The sequence below is a fragment of the Ranitomeya variabilis genome, chromosome 5 (assembly GCF_051348905.1).
Source record: "Ranitomeya variabilis isolate aRanVar5 chromosome 5, aRanVar5.hap1, whole genome shotgun sequence".
Classification (NCBI taxonomy): Eukaryota; Metazoa; Chordata; class Amphibia; order Anura; family Dendrobatidae; genus Ranitomeya; species Ranitomeya variabilis.
In genome coordinates, this window is record NC_135236.1 from 663,097,110 (window position 1) to 663,115,257 (window position 18,148).

The following is an 18,148-nucleotide window of genomic DNA, read 5'->3' on the forward strand; positions in this document are numbered from 1 at the left end:
AGGCTGAAAGCAAAAACATGAAATGTTGGACACATTTTACGATTAACTGAATATTACATTGACATTTATATAATCCCATACTGTTAACTCGTATCTCTGATGATGCTCCCTCAGGGGTTGGCTGAACATTATGGGAGATTAGAATTGAATATGCGTTAGCAGAAGTCAACGTCCATTTTTAATACCATGTGGCTTCTTCATCCGAAATTCTGTGCTAATTAATTTACTTTTAGAATACTACGCCCAACTTTTTTTCTTCTGAAACAAACATGTTAATAAAAAATTAAGAAGCAGTCAGTTGGCTTATGTCTATTAAGCCAAAACCAAAAGCTCCAGGTAAAAGACTTTCAGAATTGGCACATATGTGAGATTTCAATGTGTGTAAAGATGGTGGAGCTGTCAAACAAGGCCAACGAGAAGGAATTAGGAGAAGTTTACTGAGAAGAGCTAGGTCTTGGACCGCCCTCAGGGCAATTGTGAGTACATTTGCATAATCAAGGTTGACTCTTCGTATAATGCTAAATCAACCCGTGGTCACACAGGTATGTTTGGACATGTCTAGAGGTCCCCTACTACTGTTAAAGACCTAGTAAGTACAAACCAACAGCAGACTTCTTTTAAGTCTTGTCAACCTTGTCCATTGGCTTCTCTTTTGATTAGCCTGTCTGGTGCCACGTCAACGTTGCGGCATGATGCACATGTGATGTCATACCAGACCGGCTAACCAAAAGAAGAGCTGCGGATGCTGGCAGGCAAGAAACTTCTGATGGCCACAGATTACTTAAGTGACCCCTGGACTGGATCCTACGAATCAGCCAACTAGCAACCAATTATTTAGAAATTACTCTGCCGCATAGCTTGTAGAGAGGCGTTCCAAGCAAAGAACCCTTCTATGAAATCTGGAAATATGGACTTCGATTGTCCTCATGACCTAAATCTTTTTTGAGTGGAAATTCAGGCGTGCCATACACACAGCTCGAGAGCATGGACCACCAATTTCCAAAAGCTTCAACCTTTTTAAAAGCCCCCTACTCCTTTGACCGTTCATATTATCACAAAATGGGCAGGCACTTATTTCAGATCTCTGACTCAACATTCTTCATAAAGTGTCTGTGTGGGCCTGTCTTTTGAGTGCAGTATATATGACTAGGGGTTATAAATGTACCAATCAGTGGTGGTCTAAGTTCTCGGAATCCACTGATGGGACCTTTCGTGGTGTCTCCGAAGGTCTCAATAGAAGTGGCCTTCTATTAAAACAAGACCACACTTGGGTGGATTTCCTCTTTAAAAAAAAACATTACTCAAAAACATCGATGTCATCCTAAAGCTAAATTGAAAATGACTTAGTGTCTGTAAAGGAACAAACACAAGTAAAAGTTAATAGCCTCCAGGTCATTAATCACGAACTTCTAGTTCCACTGCCTGGTATAATTGAATTCCTTTAAGCCGAGGTCAGCTTAAGAGATTTGGAATTGTCATAATATGATTTTGTAGCACATCATCAGAAACCTGAAGCAAGTGCTATGGAAAAAAAAAACCCTCTGGACTGTGTAAATACTGTTTGTAGAGGAGGCGACAAGGAGACACTGGAGAGGTGCTGGGGACTAATCATCTGTGAAGACTCAGTTCTCATCCAATTTGTTTTAGTCTTTGATGAGGTACAAGTGGAAAAAATATCATGGAAAACCACGGAGAGTAGATAATAGAAGATGTAGAACAGACAGCTGGTTTACAGAGATGATAATAAGAAGGTAATAACTATACTGAAAAAAACTCATCATCCATGGTGCCTACATGACTCTGGATAATAAAAGATACCTAACAGTCCACAACCGAAATTATTTTCATTACTCTTGGTGCTATTATTTTTAGACATCTACAAAGAGGCCTTTCAAGATTGGGGCTCCATCCACTTTGCAAGTGGGTAGGAAGAATTAGCGAAGAACTCCTTTCTCCAAGGAGTGGGAAACAGTGTGTAAGGGTAAATAGCAATGCCTTCCGTCTTGATGCCAAAATCTGGCACCACAATAGGGGCTCGTTTGAGACGAAGGGGCAATAAAGTCTCATATGACATGGATGTTAACATTGTATAGGCATCTTGTCAATACTTTCCCAAAAACAGGAGGTACACGGGGTTGATCAGTTAACAAGGACACTGGTATCATAACAAAGATCTGGTGGACTGTATTGATGCCCTCCAAAATGGCCAGTAATATGGATAATGAATTTTGCTATTGAAGTGTGAATGTAAGAGGCTGCTAGATGCATCTGATGCAGCTCAACTCAGAGGTAAAGTTTATTTTGTTCCAAAAGTGGACAGGAATGAAAGGTAGACTTGACATGCAAGGACTTCTCGAAATATCTACCCACCCAATATCCATCTTGTATCTGTCATCTACCCAATATCCATCTTGCCTCTATCCATCTACTCAATATCCATTTCATATCTATCCAACTACTCAATATCCATCTCATATCTATTCACGCAAATATCCATCTACCTAATATCCATCTCTTATCTATCCAACTACCCAATATCCATTTAATATCTTTCGATCTACCCAATATCCATCTCATACCCATCTACCTAATATCCATCTCATATCCATCTACCCAATATCCATCTTATATCCATCTACCCAATATCCATCTCATACCCATCTACCTAATATCCATCTACCTAATATCCATCTTATATCCATCTACCTAATATCCATCTTATATCCATCTACCTAATATCCATCTACCTAATATCCATCTTATATCCATCTACCTAATATCCATCTCATACCCATCTACCTAATATCCATCTACCCAATATCCATCTAATATCCATCTACCTAATATCTATATATATAATTGTCTAAGGTCCACTTCCGTCTGTTTGTCCGTCCCGGAAATCCCGCGTCGCTGATTGGTCGAGGCCGCCAGGCTGAGAATTAGTCCCTCCCTACTTCCGTCCAGTCAGTGCCCGGCGTCCGCTCCATACTCCCCTCCAGTCAGCGCTGAGACAGGGTTAATGGCTGTGTTACACGGCGTTATGCCACGGTGTAACGCACTCCTTTAACGCTGCTATTAACCCTGTGTGACCAACTTTTTACTATTGATGCTGCCTATGCAGCATCAATAGTAAAAAAATCTAATGTTAAAAATAATAATAAAAAAAAACCCTGCTATTCTCACCTTCTGTTGTCCGCTAAGTCATCTGGGTAATTTCGCAATACATCTCTGGGATCGGAAGCTGGTGGCAGCCGCGAGCGCATCGGGACAGCTTCGCTGGACGACGGAGGGTGAGAATATAACTATTTTTTATTTTTTTAACAGGGATATGGTGCCCACACTGCTGTATACCGCGTGGGCAGTGTTGTATACCGCGTGGGCAGTGTTGTATACCGCGTGGGCAGTGTTGTATACCGCGTGTGGCAGTGTTGTATACCGCGTAGGCTGTGTTGTATACCGCGTGGGCTGTGTTGTATACCGCGTGGGCTGTGTTGTATACCGCGTGGGCTGTGTTATATACCGCGTGGCCTGTGTTATATACCGCGTGGGCTGTGTTATATACTGGGTGACCTGTGCTATACATTACGTGGGCTGTGTTATAAACTACGTGGTTGTGTTATATACTACGTGGGTTGTGTTATATATTACGTGGCCTGTGCTATATACTAGAATCGGGCCACCATCTAGTCCATCTCATATCTATCTACACAATATCCTTCTCATATCATCTACCCAATATCCATCTCATATCCATCTACTCAATATTAATCTTCCATCGATCCATCTACCCAAAACTTATCTTATTTCTATCCATCTACCCAATATCCGTCTCATATGTATCTACCCAATATTAATCTTCTATCTATCCGTCTATCCAATATTTATCTCATTTCTATCCATCTACCCAATATCCGTCTCGTATCTATCCACCTACCGAATACCAATCTCATCTCATATCTTTCTATCCAACTTGGTTTCATCCATCTATCTACTTGTAGACCTGCCCATTATTTCCTTATTCTCCTCCTACTACAAGTTGCGCACACATAACTCTACGTCCCACTACAGAGATCCTTTCTGGTTAATCGGACAGCTGTGGGTTTCCCGGACCTCTAATAACAATGCGCCGTGGGACTAGTACCGTAGTACAACTTGTTATCATCAAGTACTGGAAAACGGCACACAAGAGAATTAGACAATGAGGTTGTAATTAAGAGCTCACGCATCTATTCGTCAGCTGATTATAACTTGGCTTTGAAGCAAAACTGCAAATATTTCACTAATCTGAATTCTAGGAAAAAAATTTATATAGAATTTAGTTGTTCTCCTATGAATTCAGTAGCCTGGTCCGTCCATAGAACACATTGATGGCCACTAGTGTGAGTGAGCGTGGGGGCTCGAGTATCTTTTTCTACCACTCCGAAAATACTTGATTAGGACCTTATTTGAACACGCTCGCTCATTGCTAATGGCCACTCATTTCAATGTCCACCTGTAATATTAAACTTCACCTCTAGTGGCCGCTACAGGGAAAATAAGAATCTGAAGACCGCCACCATAGGCAAAATAAAGAACATTAACACTGAATAGATTTGTCTGTACCAAGACAACACCTTTGGTAATCTTCCTTACAAAACTAAAAACAAAATTTACATATGTTGTTTTATTGGAAAACTATACAACCCCTTTAAATACTTAAAGGGGCTGTCCACTAACTTGACAACTCCTTTGCAAATGAATTAGTCCCCATTATTTTGACAAAATTTAGACAAGCGGGAGCGTCGCAGCCCAATAACACCAGTACGGGAGTTGAAAATATTTTATTTTCATAAAAAAGGGGTTGTCCAAGTAGTGTTAAAGGGATATATATATTATTTTTTTTAATATATAAAAACTATGGTTTCCTACAAAAAAAAAAAAAATTGTGAGCACCAGAGAAGGCTTATCCCCACCCCACAATTAAAACCTTGGTGGGAACTTACCGATGCACGTTCTACCGTCTGAGTGAAGGGCATATTTCTGGTGGCAGCCACACACTGGGCCGGTCTCCGTGTCGTCGCAGGTGTGCTGGCAGCCTCCATTTCCGTAATTACAGGTTACTATTTAGACCCAAAAATACATGTGCAAACAAACAGACATGTTAATGACAAGTAAATAGATGCTAACGATAGAAGAGAACAAATTGATCCAATTTCCAAGTGTTACTCATTTCCCCTTTTGCAAGGGCCACGTTAACGTTGTGGGTAACACCATAGAAAAATACATTAAAATCAGGATATCAGGATTGATTGGTCAGGCTGTGCCGATGTAATACGCCCAGACATGACTAAACGATCCTACAGGAAATTCATGTGAACAAACCATCACATCCGAGATCAGCATGAATGTTAAAGGGGTTGTCCAGGACTACATAGAAAAAAAAGAGGGGTGCAGTTTTTAGGGTTTTTTAGATGTTAAATTTTGCCCACCGGCTGTGTCAGATATCACAGCGTATCCCCATTCACATAAATAGAGGTTGAGCCGTACTAACAGAAATGAGCCATGGTCAGGAGTGTGCTCTGTTACTATATAAAAAAGGGGGATGGGACAACCCCTTTAAGCGAAGACATATGTGAATTTCATAATATAATCCCACAAAAGTTCCTAAATTGGACTCCCAGTTTAGTAGAGCCCCTCTGGCTGTTATGACTTGCTGTAGACGTGATGTATAGCCAGACAACAGTTTGGTGAATCATAGCCCATTCCTCATGGCCAATGGCCTCCAGTTCACTAATATTGGTGGGTTGAACAAAAACAAGGAAACGGATAGAAAAAGATAGAAAGGTATTGAATGTTCCTAGAGATACAGCTGGAAGCAGAGTTCTAAGTTAAGGGAAAGCTGGCTATACTACCTGGATGTGGCAAACAATCACCGGCTGAGGCAGCAAGTCCTGAGGTTTCAGTTTATCAAGTAAAGAGCATGCTAAACACTGGTGGTTTACATGCCCAACTCCAACAAGTAATCTTTACTGACCCAAAAGCACAAGCAATGTCACTCCTACATGCTCAATGCTATATAAAAAAGCTACAGCAGTTTTCTGACTCTGTACTGTGGAGATGAAATAAAACTAGACTAGTTCGATCCTATGGATCAGTAGTGTGCATGGAGGAGGAAGGATTAAACATACACTTAAAAGAAAACCTTATGTGCAGTTCTGCATAATTATAGCTCGGTGATACCTACAGTGAAGCATGGTGGTGGTTCGGTGATATCTACAGTCATTCATAGTGGTGGCTTGGTGAGGTCTACAGTGAAGCATGGCAGTGGCTTGATGAGATCTACAGTGAAGCATGGCAGTGGTTCGGTGATATGCACAGTGAAGCATGGCGCTGTCTTGGTAATGCCTACAGTAAAGCAGGACAATAGCTTGGTGATGCCTACAGTAAAGCATGACAGGGGCTTGATATCTACAGTGAAGCCTATAGTGAAGCATGGTGGTGATTCAGTGATATTTACAACGAAACATGGCAGTGGTTCGGCAATATCTACAGTGAAGCATATTGGTGGTTTGATGATGCAGTGCAGCATGGTGATGACTCAGTGATGCTTGCAATGAAACATGATGACTTGATGATGCCTACAGTGTAGCATGGTTGTGGCTCGGCTCTGGGGCTGCTTTGCTTCAAGTAGGAAGAAATTCTAGGAATAATGCAGATTGTGAAGAAGTGAAAGCATGGGTGTCATTGGACCTTCCCACAGGACAATCATCCTAAGCATACACCAAGACTTAGTTTCATAATTTCAGAAAAATTCTAAAGGTGCCGTCACAGTCACATGACAAGAATCCAGTCACTTGGAGGCCATTGCACATGAGGAATGGGCCAAGATTCTCAGGAACACTGCCAGAAGCTGGTGTTTTGCTTTACACATTTGCAGACTGCAGAGCTCAGTAAATTGATAGCCGTCGGGCAACTAAAAACGGCAAGGCCACCTTAAAACGGGTTGTCCACCTTTGGTGAATTTTTGTTTTTCACTGAAACATTTGGGGCTAGGAATCATTTTTACAATTGGGTTTCTTTAAAAATGTTATTGATTACGTCAGTGAGCTTATTCCGATTGAATAATGAGAGGATTTGTAACTCTTATCAGTCTTTTTCTGAGCTCCTTTCATCTGATTTATGACCAAAGACCACATCAAAGTTGAAAGTGCTGAAAAACAAAGAACCTGTAAAAGTCATACGGTGCAAAGTTTTTAATGAAAATCAATTGCAAAAATAATTTTTAGCCCCAAAAACATCCATTTAAGTTAAACAACAACAGAAATGTCCCTCAAAGATGGACAAAAATTTTAAGTTGTAAAGAAGGGGAACAAAACAGAGGAAGAGTTGAGGAATCACAATTCCCATAAACAGTATGTGTCATGTTTAGTGGGAGTAGGAAGTGGGGCAAATTTGTCCAAAAAGTCAAATAACTTTGGAGTTGACAAGGGTCCTTACTTGCTCTAACCAAAGCAGGACTGAATGGGGGACACCAGAAGAAATCTGACTTGAAAAAAATTGCTCTACTGGAATAGTCCTAGTATCAAGTCTAACCTTTGGTCGATGTCGAGTATCCAAAGTTATAGACTGACCCAGACCTTAGACTTGGCTAGAAGTCAACCCTTGTCACAAGCCTTCATACATGTTCCAAGATGCTCAAGCTTGAGACGTTGCGTACTTCAAGTCTTTGAGAGCTTTGAAGTGACATTTAGGCAAAAAAGGGGAGAAGGTAGTTGACCATTGACCAGTCAAGAAAACATCGTGGAGGACATGTGAACTGTCCTTGAGCCTCACAGGCTGCAGCCAACCACATATCATGGGATGATGTCCCTGCTTATCCCATATGCAAATTCATGCATGGAATATAAGTCTCCTCACTCTGACATTGAGCAAAAGCTAAAACTGGAGAGATAAAAAGGGTCTTAACTGGTAATAAAGTGGCGTAAAACATATCTACGCCCACCTGATAGGGCTGTGAAAGTCACAACTCCTATAGAAGCATGTAAGGGATGTTGCAGGACCACCAGTGGGATACGATGCAATAAATTAGAACTATGGTGGGTCAAAATGCGTGTTGCCAGGGGTACAATCACACACAAAGGTGAAGTATGAATGCGGTTTATTGCGTCAACGCATTTCAAGGTTCTCAAACTTCTTCATCAGGACCAAACCACCAGGCCTGGCTTATCACTCTCCACAAGAAGAAACGTTACCCCTTAGATCCTTGTTTATCCCCTAGTGACATAGACTTAACTTTTTTTTTTTTCTTTTCTTTTTTTTTTTTTTAAGGCAGGGGATCCATATGATTATAAACATCAAAAGCGGTATCTCTATATAGATGGGTAATTATCAATCACCCGGGGCGGCATCCATTCTTGACGATTCATGTTTATCTGGCTTTGTAAGCTCAAATCATTTAAGATAAAGGAATTTTATACAAATAGGGTTCATTAAGATGTAGGTGTCGAGCCAAGAATGTGAAGGAAGAAAGGCCAATATTAACATGATAGACGGCTCACAAATATGCCAATAAGGAGCAAGTAGGCGGATGCCTAATTGCATTCTTAAAGGGCTCTCTGCTTTACATAATTCAAAAATTAAATGGTTTTCTAGACTATAAAGTGTCCCCCGATCAGTTGTGAAAAGTGGGCAAATTTCAGTTGTAAGTATTCAATTTCCCTGCAGCACCTCTGCAGGTAAGCCTGAGAATTACACACTGTCCATTCGCATTAATTGCATGTTTGTGTAATGCAGGACGGGTCAGGTCCTCCGGAGAGAGAGACTCTTTATAACCGCTCTCCACACCAATAGTGTATATGAAAATTACCTAAAATTAAAAGAAAATGATTTCAGAGCAATCTATAGCCCCAAAACTACTATAGAGAGTTTTTTTTTTAGCCTTTAATTAAAGGTTTAGGTCAAAGCATATGATCTATTAGTCCATGTACATATTAACAGTGTTGGGTTTTTATTATTTTTTTTTTTTTTTTACTTAAATACCTGTATTTGGGACTTAAATTTTTTTTTTAGAATTTTTGCAATTGGATTTCTATAAAAAAACTTCTCCAGTTCGGCTTTTACAGGCTCTTTGCTTCCTGGCACATTCAACTTTGATGCGGTCTGTGATCAGAAATTAGAGAGGAGCTCAGAAAAAGGCAGAAAAAATAAAAAGACAGATAAAAGAGTTTAAAAAAATCCCCATCAAATGTCATAGCGAACTGAATACAAGATTTGTAGTTAAAGGGGTTGTCTGGTCAAAACCGATAAGTCTGCAGTCACGCTGTGTGACTGGAAACTTATGAATCCTTTAAGCCCACGCACTGCGCACTGGGGGGGATTTGCTGTTTATTATATACCACTGGTCAGTGGGCGTGGTCGCGCTCTTCATACATTTGAATAGAGCAAAGCCGCGTCCTTCAGTCGGCCACGCCCACTGGACACCCGCGTCACTGGTCAGGGCGCGGCTTCGACCACGCCCACTATTGTGAAACCGGCGAATCCCCGCAGCGCACACCGTGTGCGCTGGGCGGTGGATTCATAAGTCTGCAGTCACACATAGTGAATGTAGACTTATCGGTTTTGACTGGACAACTCCTTTAACTCCTTGTACAGTTAGTAATACAGAAGCTGTAGAAGACAAACGGTGCAACATTTTCATAAAAATCCATACATTTAAGTTAAAAAAAAATCCCCCAAAAGGTAGACAAGACCTTTAAGTTCTTCCTTATCCAGGAACCAACCCTCTATTTTACTAAGAAGTGAGCACTACTTTAAACTAAGTTTTCATCCTCATTTTTTTGGGGGGGACCTGGGAAGAGACAGCACAAGAGCTGGGCGGAAATCGGTAAGGAGAGCATTACTCAATTTGGGATTTCATAGTATTCTAACATTTTGGTAAACTGTCAACAAACTGAACATTCCCTTGACTAGTTAGAGGGGTTGTCACCAATTCCTAGGATAGGTCATCAAATGTTAGATCAGTTAGGGTCCAATACCCCTCATGCCCACTTGCTATCAGCTCTGGCAGGAGCCAGATGTAAATCGTGTATAGGAATAGATCTTCACAGCTCCCTACACTGGTTTGTGGCCATTGCGGAAAACTCTAGCTCATCTCCTACCCAACTGAGAAGCACACCATACCTAAACACCTGATATAGCAGGAGATTATACAGGTACTGGAAAGGAGAGAGCCCTGGAGTATTTAGATATTTGAAGGGGAAAAAAAAGTCAGCTACCTACATGTACAGTCCCTCTGGTTCTTTGCAAGTTCGAAGCCTGGACGACACTCACATGCCACTCCGACTTTTGGCGTCTCTCGGCAGATATGGGCGCAGTCATGATCTTTGTTCATGCAATTCATGCCTTCTGTGAAAAATAGAGAAACATCAAGGGGAAGAAATTCTAGGAGACCTAAATAATTTTATTAGTTTTAAAATATTGCATACGGCCTTTCAACATAAAGGTTTTCCATTTATCACTTATCCACCACTGATCAACTCGTGATTGATGGTGGTCACAAAGATCATACATTTGTCACCTATTCCTGTTAAGTGTCCAACTCTTTCAACTAACTGTTGACAAAATGCACTTGACCCCCTCAAGGTCATGAAAGTTCATTTAATTGGGGAGAAGGAATTAATCCATTAGCAGACTTTACTGGCTGCCATCTCTTGTGGGACCAAAGGATCGAGCATCATGAGATCTAAGAGTTGAATGACTCCATAGACGTTAGATGGTTGGCCAATATGTTGAAAGGTTTTGGCACAGTTATGACTAATGTACATCTTGACTTCTAAACCATTGATACTCCACCTTTTTATATAAGGGGAAGGGGGAAATACCAACTGCTGTGAAAAAGGAAGCCATGATTAGCTAATACCATCCTACAGCTCCATCTTGGCCTGAGAATTTAAGCGTTTGTTGATCTTTCATCATCTACTAAAGCTAATCCATTGGAAAAATTGTGCTCGCTGACCTGCTGAAGTGCCAGTCTAGTGTATTCAGGTAAAGAAAAGAGGTGAAAAGACCACACTACAAAAATTAAAATAAGGTCCCTACTTGGGTTTTGGCTAATACCTTTATACCATCAATAACATGTAAAAGAAGGACTTGGTAGTGTTTGCCACCATTTATATGCCATTGGTGTAAGACCTGGGGATCTCTGCAAGGTTCTCACTACCTGTTATAACAGATGTAGAGAGCCTAGACATCATGGAGGCAAAGATTTAGTTTACTGCCCTAGTCCTCTATCTTAATCATGCTTGCCAACACCTTGGAAAAAAAAGGGGGAGACCTCCTAGACTTCCGGAAGAGTCAGCCTAGGTCCAATTCAAAAACGTTCTGGAATTAACTATTCCGGAAGGTTTCTTATGCCCCAGAATCTTGGGGAGGAGAGGCCAATATATCAAGTGCCTGGAGAATTGACCTGCAGTGGGCAGAGGATGATCATAAAAGGGGAATAATATATTGAAGGGATAAGGACAGTATCAAAAATTTTCACCACTGAACATATTGCAAAATTCACTCTCTGTTGAAGCAAGTTTTGACAAGTTGGCAGGCATGATCTAAATACCCTGGTGAAAGGCAGAGACTTGTTGCCCACATACTGGGCCCCAACCCGGACACATGCCCCATCTGGAGTCCTTAAGCTACACCACTGATTATACTAAGGGATCAGGTTTTGCTCCCTCTCTCCCAGGGAAACATATCCTAAGCACGAATAGCCCCATTGGTGCACTTATGGACACATTCAACAAAACTTGTAACATTTCCCTGCCCAACAGTCTAATAAACAGAGAAGCATGTTATTTTAGAATCAGGGGTGGACTCTGCCCCCATTACGGCCTCATTTTTGCTTTTCAAACAATCCAATCCTAACTGGATTAATACGGGATGTCTGCCCATCACTATCTCAATGCTGAATTTCATAGTATATCTAGCTTACAGAGGGTGAAATAAATATTGAACACGTCAACAATTTTCTAAGTAAATATATTTCTAAAGGTGGTATTGACATAAATTGGTCACCAGATGTTAACAACCCATACAAACCACACAGGCAAAGAAATAAAATCAAAGATGTTCATAAATTAAGCTATGTGTAATAATGAGAAATGAAACAGGGGAAAAAATAGTGAACACATGAAGAAAGAGGTGGAGAAAGCCATGGAAAGTCATGATGCCAGCTGAAATCTATCAATAATTAGAAAGCAATCCTGACATCTAGTTAAAGTATTATCATCTAGTTCAACTGAAGGCCTATAAAATGGCGTCTCATTACCAAGGTGCCACACAATAAACATCTCATGATGGGTAAAACCAGTGAGTTGTCTCAAGACCTTCACAACCTTATTGTTGCAAAACATACTGATGGCATTGGTTACAGAAGAAATGCTAAACAACTGAAAGTTCCAGTGACCACTGTTGGGGCCATAATTTTGAAGTAGAAAGAACATTATTTAACCATAAACCAGCCACACCCAGGTGCTCCCTTCAAAATTTCAGACAGAGGAGTGAAAGGAATTAAGTCAAGTTAACCAAGGACTCCCTGTGAAGAGTTACAGAAAGACGTGGAATCAACAGGTACAATTTTTTTTCTAAGAAAACAAATAAGTAATACACACAACCTCCACAGCCTGTATACACGCTCACCACGCAAACGTCCATTGCTGAAGCTGAACAAAATGCATGTTCAAGCGCATTTAAAGTTTCCTCAACATTTCGACAAGCCTGTGAAACACATAATATAGTCTGGTCAGATGAGACCAAAATTGAAATCTTTGCATGCCATAATACACACCATGTTTAAAGGCCAAAAGGCACTGCATATCACCCCAAAAACACCATACCAACAGTGACGTTTGGAAGAGGAACATCATGGTGTGGGGCAGTTTTTCAGCATACAGAACTGGCAAACTTCATATTGTTGAAGGAAGGATAAATGGACAAATGTACCAAGAGATTCTTGATAGAAATCTGCTGCCATCTACCAGGATAAAGATGAACACAGAGTGGACATTTTACACAACCAAGGAATCTCTCAATTGGTTTCTGAGAAAGAAAATAAAGCTGCTAGAATAGCCCAGCCAATCAACGGACCAGAATCCAACAGAAAATGTAGGGAAGGAACTGAAGCTCAGAGTTCATAGAAGGAGCCCATGGGACCTCCAGGATTTGAAGAGTATTTGTGTGAAAAAATGGGCCAAAATCACACCTGAGCAATGCCTGCAACTAGTTTCTCCATACAGGAAGAATCTTGAAGCTGTCATTGCCAAAGGCTTTTGTACAAAGTAATAAATACATTTCAGTAAGCATGTTCAATACTTTTTCCTTGTGTAATTTCTCATTATTCCAGATCCACTATATAATCGTCTAATTCTGTCTGTTTGTCTGTAATGGAAATCCCGTTCGCTGATTAATCGCGCCCGGGTGACAGGCCGTAGTTCAGTCACGTTTACTGAACAAGTTCGGTCAGTCACAGTGCCATGTAGTTCAGTCACATTTAATGAACAAGTTCTGTCAGTCCCAGTGCCACATAGTTCAGTCACATTTACGGAACAAGTTCTGTCAGTCACAGTGCCACGTAGTTCAGTCACATTTAAGGAACAACTTCTGTCAGTCACAGTGCCACGTAGTTCAGTCACGTTTACTGAATAAGTTCTGTCAGTCACAGTGCCACGTAGTTCAGTCACGTTTACTGAATAAGTTCTGTCAGTCACAGTGCGACATAGTTCAGTCACGTTTACTGAATAAGTTCTGTCAGTCACAGTGCGACATAGTTCACTCACGTTTACTGAACAAGTTCTGTCAGTCAGCATATTCTAGAATACCCGATACGTTAGAATCGGGCCACCATCTAGTAATGGATATCTATGGTTTGATTTTTTTTTTTTGCCTGTGTTGATTGGATGGGTTGTGATCGACATCTGGTGAGAAATTCATGCCAATAGTCACCTTTAGAAATATATTTACTTAGAAAATTGTTGATGTGTTCAATACTTATTTCCCCTGCTGTATGTTGTCATTATGTGGCTTGTATAACCATTATGTAACTTCCAAATAAAAGAAGAGTAAAGTTCATAAAGGATCATTTGAAATAAAAAAAAAATTTATTAAAAAAATGCTTGGCTAAATTGCATACGGTATACTGTGGGGGATGTAATGCACAGCCTGGAAGATCAGCGATATCTCCATCACCCCTCCTAATGCTGGATGTATGATAGAATAGATTGCACCGGTCACATGCCACTACATAAACAAATTAAAGTCTACGCAGCAAGTCCATATGGTTCCAATTCCTAAATAAAACAGCCTTGGTAACAATACAATCATCCCCTGCAGATGGGATTGTGATTTTAGGTTCACGGGATACTCCTGCTCTGCATGCCGGCCAGGAAAAGCACATCTGTCATTACACCTCAGACTGAGGCCTTGTCTGGAGGATTAGCAAAGACGTGCGGCCCAGCCATATGACTTTATCATGTCAGCAAGAGAAGAAAGAGGGTTTGTGGTCCCAGTGACAGTCACGGGATAAGAAGTGGAGGCTCAGATATGAAGGCTTCATCACTCATCAAGGTTCTCTTACTAGACTCCTCAAACATAGGGAAAATAGTATGGATTAAAGGTTACATTAAAAAAATAAAAAAATTTGGGGACATGTCAGAAGTTTCGATTCTGAGCATTGCTAAACCAAAAGGGGAAGCAGAAGTAAACTAAGAAATGTGCACCATAATTTCTGACCAGAAAGCAGAGCAAGAAGGATATGTACTTTCCATGAGCCAAGGATTGGCAATCAGAAATGGAGTAGGTGTCTTATTATTATTATTTATTATTATAGCGCCATTTATTCCATGGCGCTTTACATGTGAGGAGGGGTATACATAATAAAAACAAGTACAATAATCTTAAACAATACAAGTCACGACTGGTACAGTAGGAGAGTGTCTTAGCACCCGGGTCATCATCAATCAAAACTTCCGACAAGTCAAAACGTTTTCTTAAAATCTTCGCCACCTTTTAAAATAATCTACAATTTTTTTGTATGTAGCTGCTATATAGATCTGCGTGTTCCTATGGTAACAGACTACATATAAGCTCCGTGTGTAGTCTGGTGCAGTCATGTGATGTTCTCTTCCATTCCTTACAAACCACAAAAGGGACTCAATGTTTTTTTTGTTTTTTTTTTAATTTACCTGAAAATAATGTGAGAATATTTGATTTTCCAGAATCCCAAAAGTCAAATCTATCCGCGACACAACAGGGCAAGAAATGCTTTCTTCATAACTTGACATTCAGGTGACGACCTTGGTCAGAATATCTATGTTGGCCATAGTATTTTCCGACCGTCATTCGTCAAGAAAAATTCTCAAGGACTTTTACCGGCAGGTTATTTCTAAGGATTCTAAGGAAGACTTAGGGAAAGTCTCAAATGTATTCTGAGGTTTTCAGCTGTCTGTCTTCTGAGGTCTCCAGATAAGTGAGGAAACCTTGATCAAGACCGAGTTCATGGGTGCAGATAAACCAAGGAACAGACCAGAATTGTCCACGACAATGGCAGCCTGTGCTATTCTGAAGATGCGGTTTCCACAGAGACGCCATCAATAACATTTTCTGCATCGCTTTCCTTAAAGGCGTTCCAAAATGCTACAAGCCCTTGGTCAATGTGGGAAAACAAGAACAATTATCTTGTCAAGGGAGCAAAACTGTTTTAGCCTCATCAATGGAAAATTATGTAGAGAGGGGGAAGAATAAAAAAAAGAAAACTTTTTGAAGAAACTTTTTTTTCCCCCCTTCTTCCTTTCTTTCTGTGAATAACGACGTCTCTGAGAGCGCTTTGTAGTTTCTCGAGGGTAAAACAAACAATTCACGTGGCTGAAAGGGTCTAGTGTGGCGGCACAAATAGAATGGGCCTGAATGACCGATCTGATGCAATAAGCTTCGGGACATCAAACGGAGTTTTAAAACTTTTATTGTGTCAAGTACAAATCGGCCATTTGCGAGACATTGACGAGTTGTGAACCTCAACTGCTTCTCACGTGTATTATAATGCAGAAGGCAACAGTTTTTACTACTACAGATGCGTTTTTTAGAGGACGATTTTCCATAAGGCTGATGATAATTCGCATTTTTTTGTGATTAGCACAAAATGTTTTTGGAAATTAGACTAAACCTGGCCATGGAAGTTACTATTCCCGTTTGACCCCACCACTGCTCAGGTGCGACAAATAAGGATGTTATACCTTTATGGATGAGGTGTCGTAGTGTCCTCCACCACTGGATTAATCAACTTTATGACCATCAATATGTCATTGCTGACGAGCTATCACACTAAAGAACAAGGAATCAATAAGGAGATGGCAGAAGGAACAGAATACTCGTTGGACCCCTTACTACTCACCGTAACAATTCCCGTTTGCCCCCTCCCACTAATCTTTGATGCTCAGGTGTGATAAAGAGGTCATAGGAATGTTACACCTTTATGGATGAGATGTCGCAGTGTCTTCCACCATTGGATAATTCAGCTTTGTGACTATGAATACATCACTGCAGATTAATTAGCATTCCGAATCATAAGGGATCGGTAATGGGGTTGCAAAAGTCAGATATCAACCAGACCCTAAGCCAGGGTGGCACATAAGACATGAGATTAAAGGGGTTGTCCAGCCTTGGGGCAAAAGTCTGCAGTCCCTCTATGTGACTGCATACTTGTCCCTCTATGTGACACCATATGTTGGTAAGAATGAGTATTTCTCCATTCACATGGCAGGCTCCATTCACATGGCAGACACATGCTGCAGCTGCATCTCCCTCCTCTCTATCTTCCAGCTACGGTTTTTCACCAGAAATAGATAGGTTATGTGCATCTGCATGTAGGGAGAAAGAAATTCCAAAACTAAAAGGTTAGCAATATGTTATAGTGTTTCATATATTTACATGTACTACTAGAAAATATATGAGAAAACGTCTAGCGCTCGTGTTTTCAGTGCCATCATCCGGCCTCCTTATTTTCTCGGCACATTCCTGATGTCAAATAGCCACAATGAGCAGATTTCCAAACTAATCCATTGAGATCAACAGCTTTCTTTTTGCATTAAAGAAATTTGCTTAAAGGGGTTGCATTACCAAGACACTTTTCATATGTGTTAAAGCCCCCAAAACACATATTAGCATGGACCAATTCCACCGGTATCGGAAAGCTCAGCTTAGAGTCAAATGTTTATAGGGGGCCTCCAAACTGTCACTGGTTAAATTTTGTAGTCCTTTTGTCCTTGGAGATGCAAGTGGAGTTGGCAGAGCAAACAGATATATATCACAGAGCACAATGTCCACACCAAAAGACAAGCCAAGGGTTTATGCCAAACCAACACACCGCCTACCACCTTTGCACCCTTCGACTCAGTGTGGCACGTTGGCCTACTCCTGAAACAGCTGGAGAGTAGACTAGGAGGAAAGACCTATGATGTCAAAGGCTCCTACATTGAGAACCACTGCAGAATGAGTGTGAATGGTAGAAGAAAGGCTGATTTCCAACAGAGTCGCGGAGTCAGAGAGGGCTGCAGCCCACTCTTCAACATTTCCATCAATGAGCTGGCCACCGCTCAGGAAGACTTTGAGGTTCAAGGTTTCACACTCCATGATGCTCAGGTGAAATTCCTACTGTATGCAGATAAATAACCAACAGAGAAAAGCCTATAAAAACAACCTTCAAATCTTGGAGAAATTCAGCTCCACAAGGGCCCTACTCATCAACCCAAAGAAAACCAACATCACGGTGTCCAGAGGAGAAAGACAAGATGAGACTAACAGCGTTCATGTATGCTAAACATCTGCCCAATTACTGCCTGGAAATCAATCATGGAGCTTCAAACAAGCCATAGAGACCCTGAAGGACAAGGCATGCAGAACCTTCTATGCCATCTGAAGGAAACTCCACCATCTGAAAGTCTCGCTAAAAATCTTCGATAACATCATCACCCCAATCCTCCTATATGGCAGCTAAGGCTGGGGTCGTCACGCATACCCAGACTGGTCAAGGTGGGATTCCAGCCCAACAGAAATATTCCACCTGGAATTCTGTAAGCACCTTCTCCAGGTCCATCGGAGCACCACCAACAGTGCCTGTCGGGCTGAG

The 18,148-nt window shown here is 41.0% G+C and overlaps 1 protein-coding gene across 6 annotated transcripts in view; it reads right to left on the reverse strand.

The window, feature by feature from the left end:
* Positions 1-18,148, reverse strand: part of SCUBE1 (signal peptide, CUB domain and EGF like domain containing 1) — a 215,359-nt gene that overhangs the window by 82,571 nt on the left and 114,640 nt on the right. For 2 of the 6 annotated variants that reach the window (XM_077266575.1, XM_077266571.1), the window contains exons 5-6: positions 10,258-10,380; positions 4,983-5,099 (exon numbers count right to left, since the gene is read on the reverse strand). In XM_077266575.1, coding sequence (XP_077122690.1) covers positions 4,983-5,099; positions 10,258-10,380 — 240 coding nt within the window. Of the gene's footprint in view, positions 1-4,982; positions 5,100-10,257; positions 10,384-18,148 lie in introns of all 6 variants that reach the window. The other 4 variants (XM_077266574.1, XM_077266569.1, XM_077266573.1 and 1 more) reach the window with 3 other exon arrangements.